The sequence below is a fragment of the Rhamphochromis longiceps genome, linkage group LG6 (genome assembly GCF_057381845.1).
Source record: "Rhamphochromis longiceps isolate RC_006_pf linkage group LG6, R_longiceps_female_GT1.1, whole genome shotgun sequence".
Classification (NCBI taxonomy): Eukaryota; Metazoa; Chordata; class Actinopteri; order Cichliformes; family Cichlidae; genus Rhamphochromis; species Rhamphochromis longiceps.
The window spans coordinates 32,747,251-32,762,422 of record NC_140562.1 but is presented as its reverse complement, the minus strand read 5'-3'; the positions used below and the strand labels follow the sequence as shown (position 1 = coordinate 32,762,422).

Below are 15,172 nucleotides of genomic sequence, written 5' to 3'. Positions count from 1 at the left end.
AACAGCAAATACATTTGACAGATTACGTATGAAATTATCTCAGCTTAGCTACAGCAGCTGGTCAGACATTATTTGCTCTGAAAGGATTATTTTATGCTGTCTGCAAATACAACAATTGAAAACTGAAATGATTTGTTATTTATAAACGAAAACACTTCATCTTGTTGCATGCTGTTTATATTTGGAAATTGGCTAGCCCAGTCATGCAAAAGACAAATAAACACATAAATTATATAGAAACTGGAGATTATCTTGTGATAGGATCACTCTAAAAAGCAAAGAGAGAGAAAAATTGGACAGGAGGCCTAAAGTCGGAAGGGGCTTCAACCCTTTTGACCCCTTATTTCAGCTTTCTTTACTCAGTACTCATAAGTAAGACTCAAACCCAGCATTCATTTTGATCACTACTGCACACCTGGATACAAAGTTTAATAACTCTGTCTTTTATGGTTGTGAATTATCTGTAGTCAGACAGTTATGTATCTGTCTGGTTGGATATACTGTGTTATTATATACTCTGTCAAACACAGACACAGAGAGAAACGCAGATAGACTGACACAAAATGACACCAGCTGGTGGAAAAAGTAGGAAATAGATTTCGCAGGAGGTCAAAAACCTTTTTTCTTTTTTTTAACAATCCTGTGCTCAAGATGTGTCATCCTGAGTAGGGATGGCAATCCTTGGAATTGTTACTCTGCTTGCATATTAATCCTGCTTATGATTCCACTTACACTTGCACTGCAATCAGCTGATTTCAGTTCGTGTGTTAGTGAAGAAAAATAGAGCCGCAGTCTAAAGCATGAATATTATCAGTGCTTTTATTTTCATAGCAAACACGGACGAGAGTGCAATGCTAAAGTGTAAACTGCCTTCAAGGCAGAAACAGCTGCATTATGCTGCTAACAAAACTATGACTCTTTGCACAGAAAGCTTGCTAACGCTACGCTAACCAGACAGTATGCTAATGCTAAGCTATCCAAGAGCCCAGAGTTATGTGAAAGCTAAGTGAATGCCGACCCCAGCCCAGCAGTCAGACCCTGAACTTCAACAGAAATCGGGCTACAACCTCCATTTCTACCTGTTCATGTTTCTGCTGTAGAATCACTGAACCGATCGCGTTTAAGTCTCTTTGTGCTGGTTTTTAATTTTGCTGTTTTTTGGCTTTGTGTTCATACCTAAATACTAAGAGAAAGATCATATGTGTGTTCTCATTACGGTAGGGATTTTTTTTTTTTTTTTTTTGCGTAACAACCCCAACACTGATCACAACAAAGAGGGAAATACCTCCAACATGCACAAACAATTGACCACACAGCATGCAATTAATTTGCATAACTCCAATGTCTTTGATATGCTGCTTAGAGTTGGTGTTGACTCTCAATAAGGAATTGATAAGTGACATTCATAATGGATTTGCTATATTTTAGTAAGTTTCCATTCTTAACCCTGAGACATTTTTATGTGTAGAGACAACTTACTGCATGATGTTGAGAGACATGAATCTTTATCCTAAACTGGTGTGACACTAAAAATGACAAAATCTTGAGCTGCTCCTCATTTGTCATGCCTCAGTCTTTTCTCCTGTCTGAATGACTTCTTGGCAGGCACCCTTCCACTGAGACCACTTATGATGAGCCTTCTGTCAACAATAAATGGATCAACTTAAGAGCCAGATGCATCTCTCAGGTCCTGTCATGTCTTCTAGACTTTTTCTTATTTCTTAAAAACATGATTTTCAGATACTCAGAGTCTTTATGTCTGACACATCTTCTTTTTAAATGTTTTTTTCATTCAGTTTTATTTAGATAAATCATAAAAAGTTGCCACGAGCCACTTTATACTGTAAGGTAAATATCTTACAATAATTCACCGAAAACTACAACAATCAAACGACCCGCTTTGAGCAAGCACTTGGCGATAGCTGGAGGGAAAAACTCCCTTTTAACAGGAAGAAATCTCCAGCAGAACCAGGCTCAGGGAGGGGCGGTGATCTGCCGCTGAACGGTGAAGGGTGATGGCAGTAAGACGGGACAAACAGCACACAGACAAAGACTTTTAACCTTCACTTGTCCAGTTTCCTCAGTTTTTTTTAAAGACACACTCCATAACATGCCAGGATATGGCAAGTTTTCAGCTAATAGCTCTTTGGGAATCACCTTGTTGGTGCAGTAATACTGTTTCAAGCCTCTCAAACTGTGTTGTCTTTGGCATTTTTCATAGATTCAACAAAATAAATGAAAACAAATTATGTTCTATGCTGACAGGCTGCTAGAGTCAAGACTTTTGCACAATACTGTATATTTCTCACATAGCCTTGCTATTTTTTTGCCTGCTAACATAATCATAACAAATGGCTGCAAGAAACAATTTCCCCTTCAGAAGGTTTATGGAACATGTCATCAATATTTAATATATTGCACTAAGGAAATGTTATCAACAATATATCACATCTGTTAATAAGCTTAACAGATGTTTCTTTAAAACCAGATGCATCACCAATAACAGCCAGTGACATGCTCATGTAAAGCAGCCTTCAAATGAATAATAGTGAGACATATAATTATAGTGCCATGACCCTGTTCACAAGGAGAACACTCAGATCCTGTCTGTGTGTAATTCTGACTGGACATAAATTAATAAAATCAAGCCTTGAATTTGCTTTGCAGAGACAATTCAGTTACATAGAAAATCCAGCAAACGCAGAGCGAGTCGTGACTGTTTAAATAAAGTATCAACACAAGGCCTACGCAGCAGACCACACACACCACTGCAGGACTACATATTTGGTTTGGGATTGCCTTCCAAATGTGTCGAAACTGTGAATCGTTTCTTACAGCAGAATGTTAAACAGGAGAAACTTTATCGATTTATGACCCAGAAGCGAGCAGGCTTTTGGCATACTGATAGGCGATAGTCTCAAGGCCAGTTATGTAGCTAGAAGTTCGACACAGTGCGTCAGATGCAGGCCGAGTTGAGGCAGAATTAATGAGGATGGTTCAATTCAGGTAATGGCAGCGGGGATAGACAGTGAATGTGTGTGTGTGAAAGTGGGCAATCAGAGATTATTGACAATAAGGGTAAAGTGTTGAGATTGATCCACGCTTGCAATTGAACCAGAGCAATAGCGTCTGCAACCATCTATACCCTCATCCCATTTGATGTGGAGTGACACATTAGTATAAATCTGTCGGTTCAGGTACATCCCCTCTGCATTATAAGCTCATTTCATTAAGAGTCTATGAAGGGTTATGAGGCCTACCTGTGACCTGCAGTTTATCTCCGCTGACCTCACACTTGAGAAAAACACGCCCCCTCCTTTCAGTGTAATCAGTTCCACACAGGCTGGGCACATTCATAACACACTGATTATGGACATTCATATCGCAGGCTGGTGGGACAGAGGAAATATAAGATATCAGAGAAAAGCACGTTTATACATTATGCATTTGATTCAAATCAATCAAAGGTGACTGAAAAAAGAATGAGCGCTTTCTCAGAATTGACTGACATGAAAAAAGTATATATTTTTTTTAAGATAAAGATGCAAAAGACATTTTTTGACTTATCTGTACATTTTGCTGTCCATCTTTTATAATAAAAAAAAAAAAAAAATATATATATATATATATATATATATATATATATATATATATATATATATATATATATATATATATATATATATATATATTTATTTTAGGGGTGCAACGATATTCGTATCGATATTGAACCGTTCGATACAGTGCTTTCGGTTCGGTACGCATATGTATCGAACAATACAACATTTGTAATTTATTTTATCAACTTTCCTTCTGACGATGCTGTCTGTGTTGAGCGCTCAGTGAATCTGCGTTCGACTACTCCGCCTAGGCTGCACTGTGGAGCGCAGATCCACTGAGCGCTCCACACAGACAGCATAGTCAGAAGAAAGAGCTCAGGGCAAGCTAGCGAGACAGAATGTCTGTGAAGGTTCTCAGTCATCCAGGTCATCCAGGTCCAGGTTTTCTTTGCAAGCTCCTTTGACTAGCGTGACAGAAGTTAAGCTCTCCTTGCAACATGGCAAATTGAACCTCCCCCACCCTCATTCAGATCTGGCGTTTGGAATTATTTTGGTTTTCATGTGACGTATGACCCTGAAGGTAAGCGCGTCATGGACTAAAGTAAAACAGTATGTTGGATGTGCCATGCAATGCTCAATTACATGGGTGGGAGCTAGCGTGTTAGCGCAGTTAGCTCATTAACGTGTTGGCTGTCTAGCCCCATGCACGGGGCTATCAGGGGTAGCTCGTTAACGGAGATTTGCAGTGTTGTGGTGTTAAGGTGATTTTAACGAGGTTAACCTGAAAGCACTAGTGGGAACACAACGAATATGACTGCACATTTACGCCGACATCATCCTAGTGCAAAGACAAAAACAACAAGCATGCTACTAACTTTACCCGAGTCATTTAGACAGCAGTTAGCAGATGATTCTCCTTATGGGGACGTGATATGTTTAATATGCTGCTGAGAATATAGCTCAGAAGAAGCGGATAGTATAGCTTTTATTTTGGAAAGAGCCATTTCTCTGTAATAAACTCTCTTTTCCAAAGATGAGTGATTCCTCAATCAGATACAGGGCTCGCAAAATTTTTCCAGTCGGGCTACCAAAATCTCTCTCTGCCCTGCCCGTCGGGCTATTGTAGGAAGGAAAAATATATGTCAATGCTTTTGCATTCTTTCGGAAATGTAGCTGGGTAATTATGTCATTGGCATTGGTGAGCCACTGTCAATATGTGACATATTGAAATCGCGTTTGAATTTGCGCTTGTTTTTTGCTTTCACTTTGCAATCGCACGAACTGTGTATAGAGAGCGACAGCACTGATCTGTGAGTGATGATAATTTGTGCACCAATTCCTCTGACATCGTCTTATTAATCGTTAGCTTACTACGCAAACATGACAAGTGAAATCTCCCGCAGCAAGCTTAAACATGTGAGAGGTTGATCGCGCAGAGAATCGCTGAGCTTATGTGAGTGTGTGTGTAAAAGCAGCAGGATATATATTTTAGTTCTGCTGAGCCAAATAAGACAGGTCGGGGTGAAGAAGTGACAGCCAAAGAAAAGCTTACCGCAAAACGGAGAAGTTATGACAAATCAGACTATAAGGCAAAAAGAAAGTGCAGCTTTATGGTTTCATGGACAAAATAATTTCTGTGGCTGCAATATGACGAGCTAAATAACCAGGGCTGCACATAAGTGGTCCGCAGGTGCGCATTCGCTGTCAAAATAAAAAACACGCACAAGGGTTAGGGTTAAATTTAAAAACTGTACTTTTGAGTTAAAATATATATTTATAATTTTAATAAATGACAAATTAAAAAGGCATGAACATTTTATTTTGTATCGAAAAAATATCGAACCGTGACACCAAAGTATCGAACCGAACCGAACCGTGAATTTTGTGTATCGTTGCACCCCTAATATATATATATATTCCATATTTTACAAGTGTTGTTTTTACACATGCAACCTTAATGTCCCATTGGAGTAGGCTAATATAATAATACCATCTTCACACAATGTTAAATTATTATTTTTTTGAAGAGCAGTTAACAAGGTTATGACCCATATTTATACATGTGTGTCAGTCAGCTGAGCTGTCGTTTCATGGATTGGGAACAGTTGCATCATCACGTCATCAGGTCAGAAGGTGAAAATAAATGAAAACCAGTTGTGATGCTGACACATTCTTCCTTGGGACTGTTGTATTATTTGTACCTCCCTGGAACAACCTTGTGTTAACAGTGCTTAAAACTACCAAAATGTGTAATCACATAGTGGCGTGACTAGAGGTGTGGCTGATCTGCTAAAATATAATTTCCACATCTCTATTTTTGTACACCCTGGAGCAATCATAACTGCCATTTTGAGTATGTAGCAGATAATGCAGGAGCTCATTAAGGCTTTCAGACGTTAATCCACTAATGCAAGATTAAAGGGAAGACTAAGGAAGAAATATTAATAAAGACTCAGAAAAGCTTTGATACGAGGCTTATTATGAAGGTGCAGCAAACACGACCGCACAGTGAAGAGAGACAATGTGTAATTTTAATGAGTCAAAGTCAGGAGGAGGGGAACAGATCCCCATATGATATTTTTTGACAAGAGTCATTCTGAAAAAATGGCTTTAAACTACAACATAATCAGTGTAGAGTCACACATGTTCATTTTCTCTTAAACTTTTCCCTTAAACTTAATTACTCACAGTCGCACTTCATGCCCTGGTGAATGAGGCCGTAGAGCAGAGAGCCACAGTGATCGCAGAAGGTGGGGCTCCCATAGGTGTGGATCTTGAACTTGTGCTTAGTTCTGGGATCCTGCAAAGACCAAAAGAGTAAGAAAATAAATGGTTGACAACCACTGAGAACATATACTGTTCATTTTACTTAAACACTGGGCACAAAGAGAGTAATTTATCGCAGTACAAGTATTCAAATCCAGAAAGGCCAATTGCAAATTAAATACTGAAACAAGTGTTTGCAGATCCAAAAAGAAATCTACAATTTTAGAGGGAAACCTTTGAATATCTCATTATTTACACTACATATCATCAAAAGAGTCAAAGAATCTGGAGAAATCTCTGTGCGCAAGGGACGAAGTGGAAAATCAGCACTCGGATAGCACTGCGTTAAAAAGGCATTCTACGTCATCAATGAAGGACAAAATGAGTCAACCTAATACCTCAGAGGAATCACTCAGCAGATAATACGCTGCTGATTCTTAACAGACGGCAATCACTGGTTATTCTATGGTTCAACTGAAGGTGACAAGCCGATCAATTTGCAACAACTTTTTAATAATTTGCTATTGTTAAAGATCAGCTCATAAATTCAAGAGTACCAATGTAGGAAATACAGTGCAGCTGACTCAAATAATTATCCATGACTCTTTACTACAATATAATATTTCTCAAAATAAAATCTACTCCATCTACTCCAATAAAAATATTATGAAGTGTCTGAAAATACGCCATACGGAAGTGTCTTAGGATTTGTTGGTCCTTTGCTAACCTATCAAACTGTTTGTGCACATATGTGTAAGCCTTTCATTTCATTATTATTCTATTAAATTTGTTCATTGTTCCAGGCTCTCCACATGATTATTAGATCACTCAATGTATGAAAGAAATTAGGGTTTAATGGGGGGAATGAGAGTGCACAACTGTGTGTAAGTCTGTGTGTAAGTCTGGAAGAGTATGACTCACATCTCTGTAAAAATTGTAGAACTACTTGTTGGATTTATTATTATTTTTCCTACATGGAAGACAAACCTCCATACTTGATTCTGCTAGTATTTTCCATTGTATAAAGCAACATAATCTTAGTTGTAGCATGTGCAAATAAACCTTTTTTTTTTTATCCAACTCTAATATTTTGGTGCAAAAAAAATCTGCCTAATGTTTCTGACATGCCTTAAATATTGTCATCCACAGCTCCCTTAGAGTATGAACACTCTTGTAATGTAAGCATTTTACAGGCTGTAAACTGATCTGGCACAGTGTTGCAATGCACAGAGCTACTCACATAGCACATTCACATTTGCCACGTGATTATATTAACATAAAATTAAAGACATAAAATACATTTAGATAAATTATACTCAAGTGGAAGGCTTACTTTTGATTTTAGGATAGTGGTGAATGAATGAATTCCATCTATCAATTAAAATGACTCAATGTGATTTGCATCTTTAATGCAATTGCAGATACAGTAAGACCCTCAAATGTCACTACTGCATTATATATTATATCATAAAAAATAATGAGCTTGTTAACATGCAATATATATAAATATAAACACTGTATGCATTATGACATGTGGCTAGTATTGTAAGACAGAACTAAAATAACATCCCAGCTATTGTTCTTCATTTGCATTTGTCATTCATGAACACTGGACCGATATTTGCATTTACACATCCCTTCCTACCTTTCAAGTAAATGCAGCATCCATCGTTTTTATCAGAGCCTCATCGACATTCATCCCACTGGTAACCATTGTAAATTTGGGGGAAATTTGGATACTCAAATAAGGGAATGTGGAGAACAAAACTTAACATTTATGCAAGCCAAAACAGGCAAATGTGTTGGTAGATAAAAGTAGATAAAAGTAGAGTTGCTACAGGTAAAATAGGCTGAGGAAAATAATGCTACATTTGCAACACTATAAATAGTGGTCAGGTGGAGTGAGCTGACATTACTTAAGGTATCCTTCCTTCAGTCCAGTTCAACTAAGCAGCAAAATGGTATGTGACAATTACAAGTCCATTTCACTTAACACTCCCTTTCAGCACATAAAATACAGCATCAACCTGGAGTGGGCGCAAACTTCTTAAGTAAATATCTGCAGGTGTTAAGTAAAGCATTTTTTTCTTTATGTGATCTGTTAAACAAGCAAAAGCAGTTGCCTCCCTTTTTCATATATATGTGTACACAGCAGTAAATAGCAAGAGCCCAGTGCAAACATACGCATGATGCATAGGGTAAACATATGGCTGGCATATCATCGCTACTGATATAATGTGTAGGGCATGTGATAAGGCACAGATCACTTTAAATATTACAGCAGCATCCGCATACGGTATACAGGGTAGGCTCCCAGTCACTTGCATACATTCATTAATTTCACACATACAACATGAGGCTTCGGAAGTACTCTCTGCTAGAGAGAAATCTGGAAGACTGCCATTTTTCCAAGAACACACAGTGCATCCTGCTCATTCTCAACTTGTGCTGTCCTGTAAATTCATTTCAGTTAGAAAACCCTTTAAGTGGATTTGGATTAATAACACTATCCAGGCTAGTCTTCATTAAATTTTTTTCCCTGCATCTATTTGAACACTTGCCAATATATATTCCCTGGATGCAGGAAAGCATCTCTTATCCTATGAGAAAAAGTACCAGTCCTGAGAACATCCCTCCGATTTTTTTCGATCGTGAAAAATATAGAGTCAAACGTAGAACGAATGAAAAGAGCTTGAACCCAGAGAAATAAATCATCAGTAAAAGGAGACGCATGACCCGTATCTCAGCGAGAGCTGACAGTATCGCGCAGTGAGGCGCCACAGTGATCAATGTCATTTCAGTCAGTTTGACACTGGCCTCTGGACTAATGCAACAGAGACTCATTCGGGCTCCTCGTGAGATTGCTTTGCCACTTTCTTCCATGTCAGCCTGCTGAGGCTTTACACCATTACTGGTCTAAGAGAAACGCTTCCTTTTCAGATCTTGCAGAAATCAGCTACACTGCTGTAAGTGCTAAATTTGTGAAGACATATGTTATTTATCTAAAAATAAATTATGATTTACAGGAAAATTACATGTTGAAGGGTTCATTTTTCCTTGTTTTGTTTTTTTGTTTAACGAATTAATTTATTTTTTAGATGGACAATCACAGTTTGGGCTTGGATGACTAACTTTGGGGTAACAGCTCACACAAACAGCAAAGTTTACCAACATTTTCATGTGTGAAACACTCAAGTAAGGAGAAATTAACAATCTATATGGGGGTGTGGAATACAACATATTCAGCATTGAGAGTAAATCTGATACAGGAGCTTTGCGACCTCGACACCATATACTTAGTTACCCCCAACACACTGACTACAGGTCAGTAGTTAGTATGTTACCCAAGGACACACAAGGATAACAGAGGGGTTGACAGACATGAGTGGAGAGAGTGAAAGAGGGAGAGAGGGAGACTGCACTTGCAGTACTTACTCACATCCACCCACACACAGCTGATCCTGAAGGATAATCCTCTTGTTTTCCCCTTTTGCTTTATTCCCTCATCTACGGCATGAATGAGTGATGGCAACTAGGACAAACATTCAGCTGCACATCAATTGTGTATTTCACATCAGCTTTTCAAAGGGTGAACCATGGCTTAATGTTTCCAGATAATGGAAAACACTCAGAACAAAAAGACAAATAAATACATGTTTGTCCAAGTTAGCACTTTGTACTAGGGAGCTGGCGGCTTAAAGACTGTTTGATGTCCTATGTAACTGCATCGGGTCTTTGCAGCTCAATTTCTTGAAAAGTTTAGAGCTGCACTGAATGAAAATGGTCTAAGAAATGGTAAACCAGTGTTAGAGATGGCACGTTTGTAAATGTACAGATGTGTTGCTTACACTGATGCTAAAGTAACCTAACACTAGGCTACTAGCATTATGTTCGAGTACCGCTAAAGAGGATTATTATCAATTTTGCAGGTATTTTGTAAAAAGCATGATAGTGCTGGGGTTAGCACTGTTGCTTTACAGTAAGGTTCACCATCTGTCCAAAGCCTTTCTGCGTGGAGCTTGCATCTTCTCCCTATGTCTGTGTGGGTTCTCTTTGGGTGAGTAGAGTTAGGTTAATCGGTAATGCTAAAGTGTCTGAGAGTCTGCGATAGACTGGCAGACTGCCCAATCGCCCAGTGGCAGGTAGGACAGGCTCAGAATGGATGGATGGATTTTGTAATAACACTACCTTATGACAGTAGAGTTACTACAATAATGAGAAGGAAATTAATGTATTAAATTTCACACAGATACAGTACATCCAGCAGTTCAAGTCTGCACAAAATTTCATTTCAAAAGTGAAGATAAGCAAAAGGAAAACACTTCCTTCCCTAGGACAATGCCAAGGAGCAAGGCTAATGGATGAGTGATGCTGGCTGTTATGAATAAATATATATCTCATGTCGAACCACTTGTAGCTAAACACATGAGCCTAAACAAACTGTTATCGGCATCCAGCCTGGTAGGTTTACTCTGTCTGCTGTGCTTGGTTTGCAAAGTTCCATTTAAAGATTCACTAGGGCGAGTCGTAATGGTGCAGAAAATGAAACCTGTAAATGAGTGTACCTGACTACACATTACTGCACACACTAGGCTGTCCATTAACGCATTCTTTCTGAAAGCTGCGGGACAGAAGGGTTTACTCCTGTGGCTTCTATCCCCTATTACAGCCTAATTGGGTCTTAATGGGAAATTCAAGACAGACTGGGTGGCGCTGCTTTGCCAGAACAGCAGGGGAAGCAGAGTGTAACAACGAAAGCAACGACGAACTCAATCACTAGGCTCAGCAGAGGAAGACCGCGATGGCAGCCCACAGCCAGGTGGTGTTACAGCACGTAGTGACTGGATGATGTAGTGTGAAGGATGCCCCTTGGTAACATGAGGGCCAACAGGATTTCCCAGATGTCCTATGCACAGACAGGGCGATTTTACATCAGCAGAAATGCATTAGATGCAAAGCAGAATTCTCTAGAATTATTTCCAGTTTGGTGTGCTTAGCTCCCAAAGCTATTAAAAGACATGTGTGCACAGTTTGTGACAACATGTGTGCACCAGTGGAGCTGTTAAAAAGGGATGGGCACAATCTGATGTTCTCTTAAAAACAACAGCAGAGACACATTAACACTCCGACTGCACTTTATGATTGTGCAGAGCAAAAAATAGGAGACAGTTATTTTATCATCAGTTTTATTCTTTCTTAAGAGAAAGTACACGAACATTACTAACGAGCTTAAAACACACACTTTTATCTCATTAGTCTGTGCTTTTAATCAAAAGCCAGCTTTTCCTATGCTATGGATGGAAAATATACCAGAACAATTTACGCCAAGGTATGCTTTCATTTTGTTTTGAATTAGTGTTGTGTTGTTCTTTAATATATCCTTGTATCTTTAAAAACATTTTAGCATTTGCCCTTTAGTAGTGTGTCAGGCAGATTTGCATACGAGGCCATGGATAAAAAAAGACACAGAGCAGAGGGCTGATCAAAAGACCCAAAGCAGCCAACAGACAGTAATGAAAACAGAAGCATGGGGGGTCAGCGCAGTGATGTCGGCTAATTAGCCAGACTCTCCAATCCAGCTTTATTAGCAAGCAGGACGCCAACCAGCTCCTGTTAATGAACAGCTTGGCAGGGTGAAACTGAACAGGGGTTTCCCGGCAGGAGAGGAAGGGGCGGGCAGAAGGGGATAATGTTAAAGACTGGGGTCATCCTAGACTCTCCACCCATGTTATCAACATGGGCGGCTGATGTCAAAGTATTGAGAGCCTAAAATCAAACCCTTGTTCCCTCCCTCAATCATCACAGTATGTAAACAAAACCTTCTTCTACTGTCAGAGCGCAGCGTTAATGTCAAGGCTTCAGGGGAAGTCTAGAATATATGCACAGTGCTGCGCAACAGTCTTGAGTCACCTTTCATTTCTTTATATTTTGCTTCCAAAGAGCCAGACTTTCTTTTTGGGGGTGGCTGTAGCTCAGGTCACCTACTGATCGGAAGGTTGGGGGTTTGATCCCTGGCTCCTGCAGTCTGCATGCCAAGTATCCTTGGGCAAGATACTAATCCCAAGTTGCTCTCCGATGCATCAATCTTGAGTAGGGATGGGTACCGGTATCGAGACCTCACACCAAGCACATCTACTGCGGGTGGGTTGCCTGTTATCGGACCCGGAGTTAGCAACATCCCCCAAAAACCCGAAGAGTAGAGTCCTGGTCCCTAGCCCTGCCAGTGTAGCAGATATGATGACGGATTTTGATGGCGGCAGCAGCCGTTCTTCTCTGTGTGAGTAGCTTAATGTTGTTCGTGTGAAAGCTAACCATGTTATTAAATTAATGCATGTAAAGTGAACTAGCAAACACCGTCGTAGTTACATGCTGCTGTCTTCTTGTTTGATGGCAGATACTCCCTTCACCCTGGCCAAAAAGGCTAAAATGACCAAAGGAAAAAAAAAAGTGGAAAACAGCTAAACATGAGAGGTTTTTGGACAAAGTTTGTGTTCTCCATTCTTTAAGCACCGGTTCGAGCACCGGTTAAGCACCGGCACCGTTTCAAAAGTACCGGTTTGATACTGGTATCAGATAAAACCTAAACGATATCCATCCCTAATCTTGAGTAGTAGTACTCTTTGCTCAAGATTCTCTTAAGTAACTTCAAAGTTTTTCTTTGGACATTGGCTGCTTTCTTATTCATTTTCATTCTGCTTGCAGCTGAAACAGTAAACACTGAGATATGAATCATGCCTTAAAAAAAAGCTTAAAAAAAACAAACAAACAAACAAACAAGGGGGAAAGAGCAAGTATGAATAAGTCCACAAGGACTGGACTGAAAATCATTGGCAAAAGATCTTATGAAGTTTTACATTTTCAAGTCCAATCAGTACGTACAGAGGAGGTCAGAAGAGCGGGACAAGAGTGTCTCCAGGCATCTCTAAAACACGGTGGAGGGTCAGTCAAGATTTGGGGCCACATTTCAACCTGTGATTTTTGAGATCTTTTCAAGACTGATGGAATTATGAACACAGAAAAGTGCCATCAGAATTTGATCCACCATTGCCACTTTGTAATGGCTTATTTTTTCCAGCTTGACAAAGATCCCAAACAAACTGCTATGGCAGTAAATTCAAACCACACAATGTAACACCATCAGTCATCAATTAGCCTCCCCAGACCTCAGACCTCAATATTAGTGTGGGCTTATCTCGACAGAGGAAAACAAAAGTAGTATCAATGAGATACACTCCTTCCTATCAACATGTGACTGAATTTTACAAATAAACTATTAGTGTAAACGTATTTCACCAACACAAATAATCTCTTTTCAAACACTTGTGAAATCGAATTGAAAAATTCACATTATTGCAAAAGTAGGACTCTAATTCGGTTGCTTAAGTGCATATTGACACACTGAGTTAAAGCCTAACTGCTTTCTTGTCTCTGACCTGGCAGTGTACTCACCTCCAATGCAGCAGACACTAACAAGAGAGGCTCCAGTCTACACTGAAACTGTGTTTTGTAATTCACAATCAGTTTCAGGCAATGAAAAAACAAGGTATTCACAATCAAAACACGACTGATGGTTTTATTCTTTTTATTGAGTTGTGTGGAAAAATATGGGCTGAGCAATCATCAAAGAGGCTGTGTGGTTAATGCTGTCCAACTGTATCCCACAGAGTCAAAAGAGATCCACCTGGTGTGACATTTGCAGCCAGTGAGCAGGAGTGGGGGTGACATGAGACACACAGATCATGAGCTCTGTCACATCTTTCCTTCAATTATCTTTTTTGCCATCTGTTCCCTTTAGGATTGAAAATGCAGGTAAATATTCCTGATATTTAGCATCGGATGATTATTGAAAACAGCAGAACTGTCTCACCTCCAGCTGCTCACTCACTCAACTAACAGTGTACGCTCACTGAGGGATGACATTTAAATTGGAGTTGGCAGGATGCTCCTGCTTTACCCAGTTTTTGACTTGTTATTTTCTACTTTTTATTGTTTTTTTCTTTTGGGGATTCACCTAATGCTATCTGCAGTCTAGAATGAAATGCATGTCGATTACATACATTAATCTACTGTAACTTAAGAAGTAATCACTCTAATGCGTTGAACTGAGATTTTCTGCTTAATTTCTGACCCCCTTTTTAAATTTCAAACAGCACTCTCCTCCGCTCTCATAACTAATTTTCAAAAAGTCATTGTCAGAGCTCTTTCACAACACGATAATGACATATAATCAACATAAGCAGTCTGTGTTACTGTGTCACCTAATTCTGTCACTGTGGCCTTCAGCATTTAATTATATTTTACATCATGTTAATCACCTCCTCTCCTAAAAAAAAAAAAAAAAAAAAAAACTGTATCAGAAAAACTGCGACACTCATTCATTACGCTCAAAAAAATGAGACACAGCGACGTTTAAAATACTTGGAGAATCATTTAAAGGCCGATTATGAGCAATGACAGCCATGACTTTATTTCCCCAGAATGTAAACACAAACACAAACTTTGTGAACACGTAGTGTCTATTGAACATCCTCACCCTGACGTTTATAACTGAGCGGTTACTAATATGAGGAGAGATTTTGATGAGAACAAACTGAAGCTATCATTTATCCAGACATTAGACTAGGCAAGGCTACTATTTTTAGCCTACAAATCACCACCCTGACTCCTCTTGGCCTTTCACTAAGCTACTCAGTGCTGAGAGGGAGGGCAGGTTGCTGCTGCAGCTCAGAGGGGGTTTTCCTCACAGTGTGCTATCTGGTAACACATCTGTCTGCTCCCAAATAACAGCTGAAATTTTTAACTGCTGTCTGAAGTTGCCATTCTGACAAGCTTTAAATTAACGACAC

At 39.3% G+C, this 15,172-nt stretch overlaps 1 protein-coding gene across 2 annotated transcripts in view; it reads right to left on the bottom strand.

Moving 5' to 3' along the window:
- prkcaa (protein kinase C, alpha, a) overlaps positions 1–15,172 on the bottom strand; it is a 168,764-nt gene that overhangs the window by 56,217 nt on the left and 97,375 nt on the right. For both annotated transcript variants that reach the window (XM_085410294.1, XM_085410295.1), the window contains 2 exons: positions 6,249–6,360; positions 3,261–3,389 (listed from right to left, as the gene is read on the bottom strand). In XM_085410294.1, coding sequence (XP_085266420.1) covers positions 3,261–3,389; positions 6,249–6,360 — 241 coding nt within the window. The remainder of the gene's footprint in view (positions 1–3,260; positions 3,390–6,248; positions 6,361–15,172) is intronic.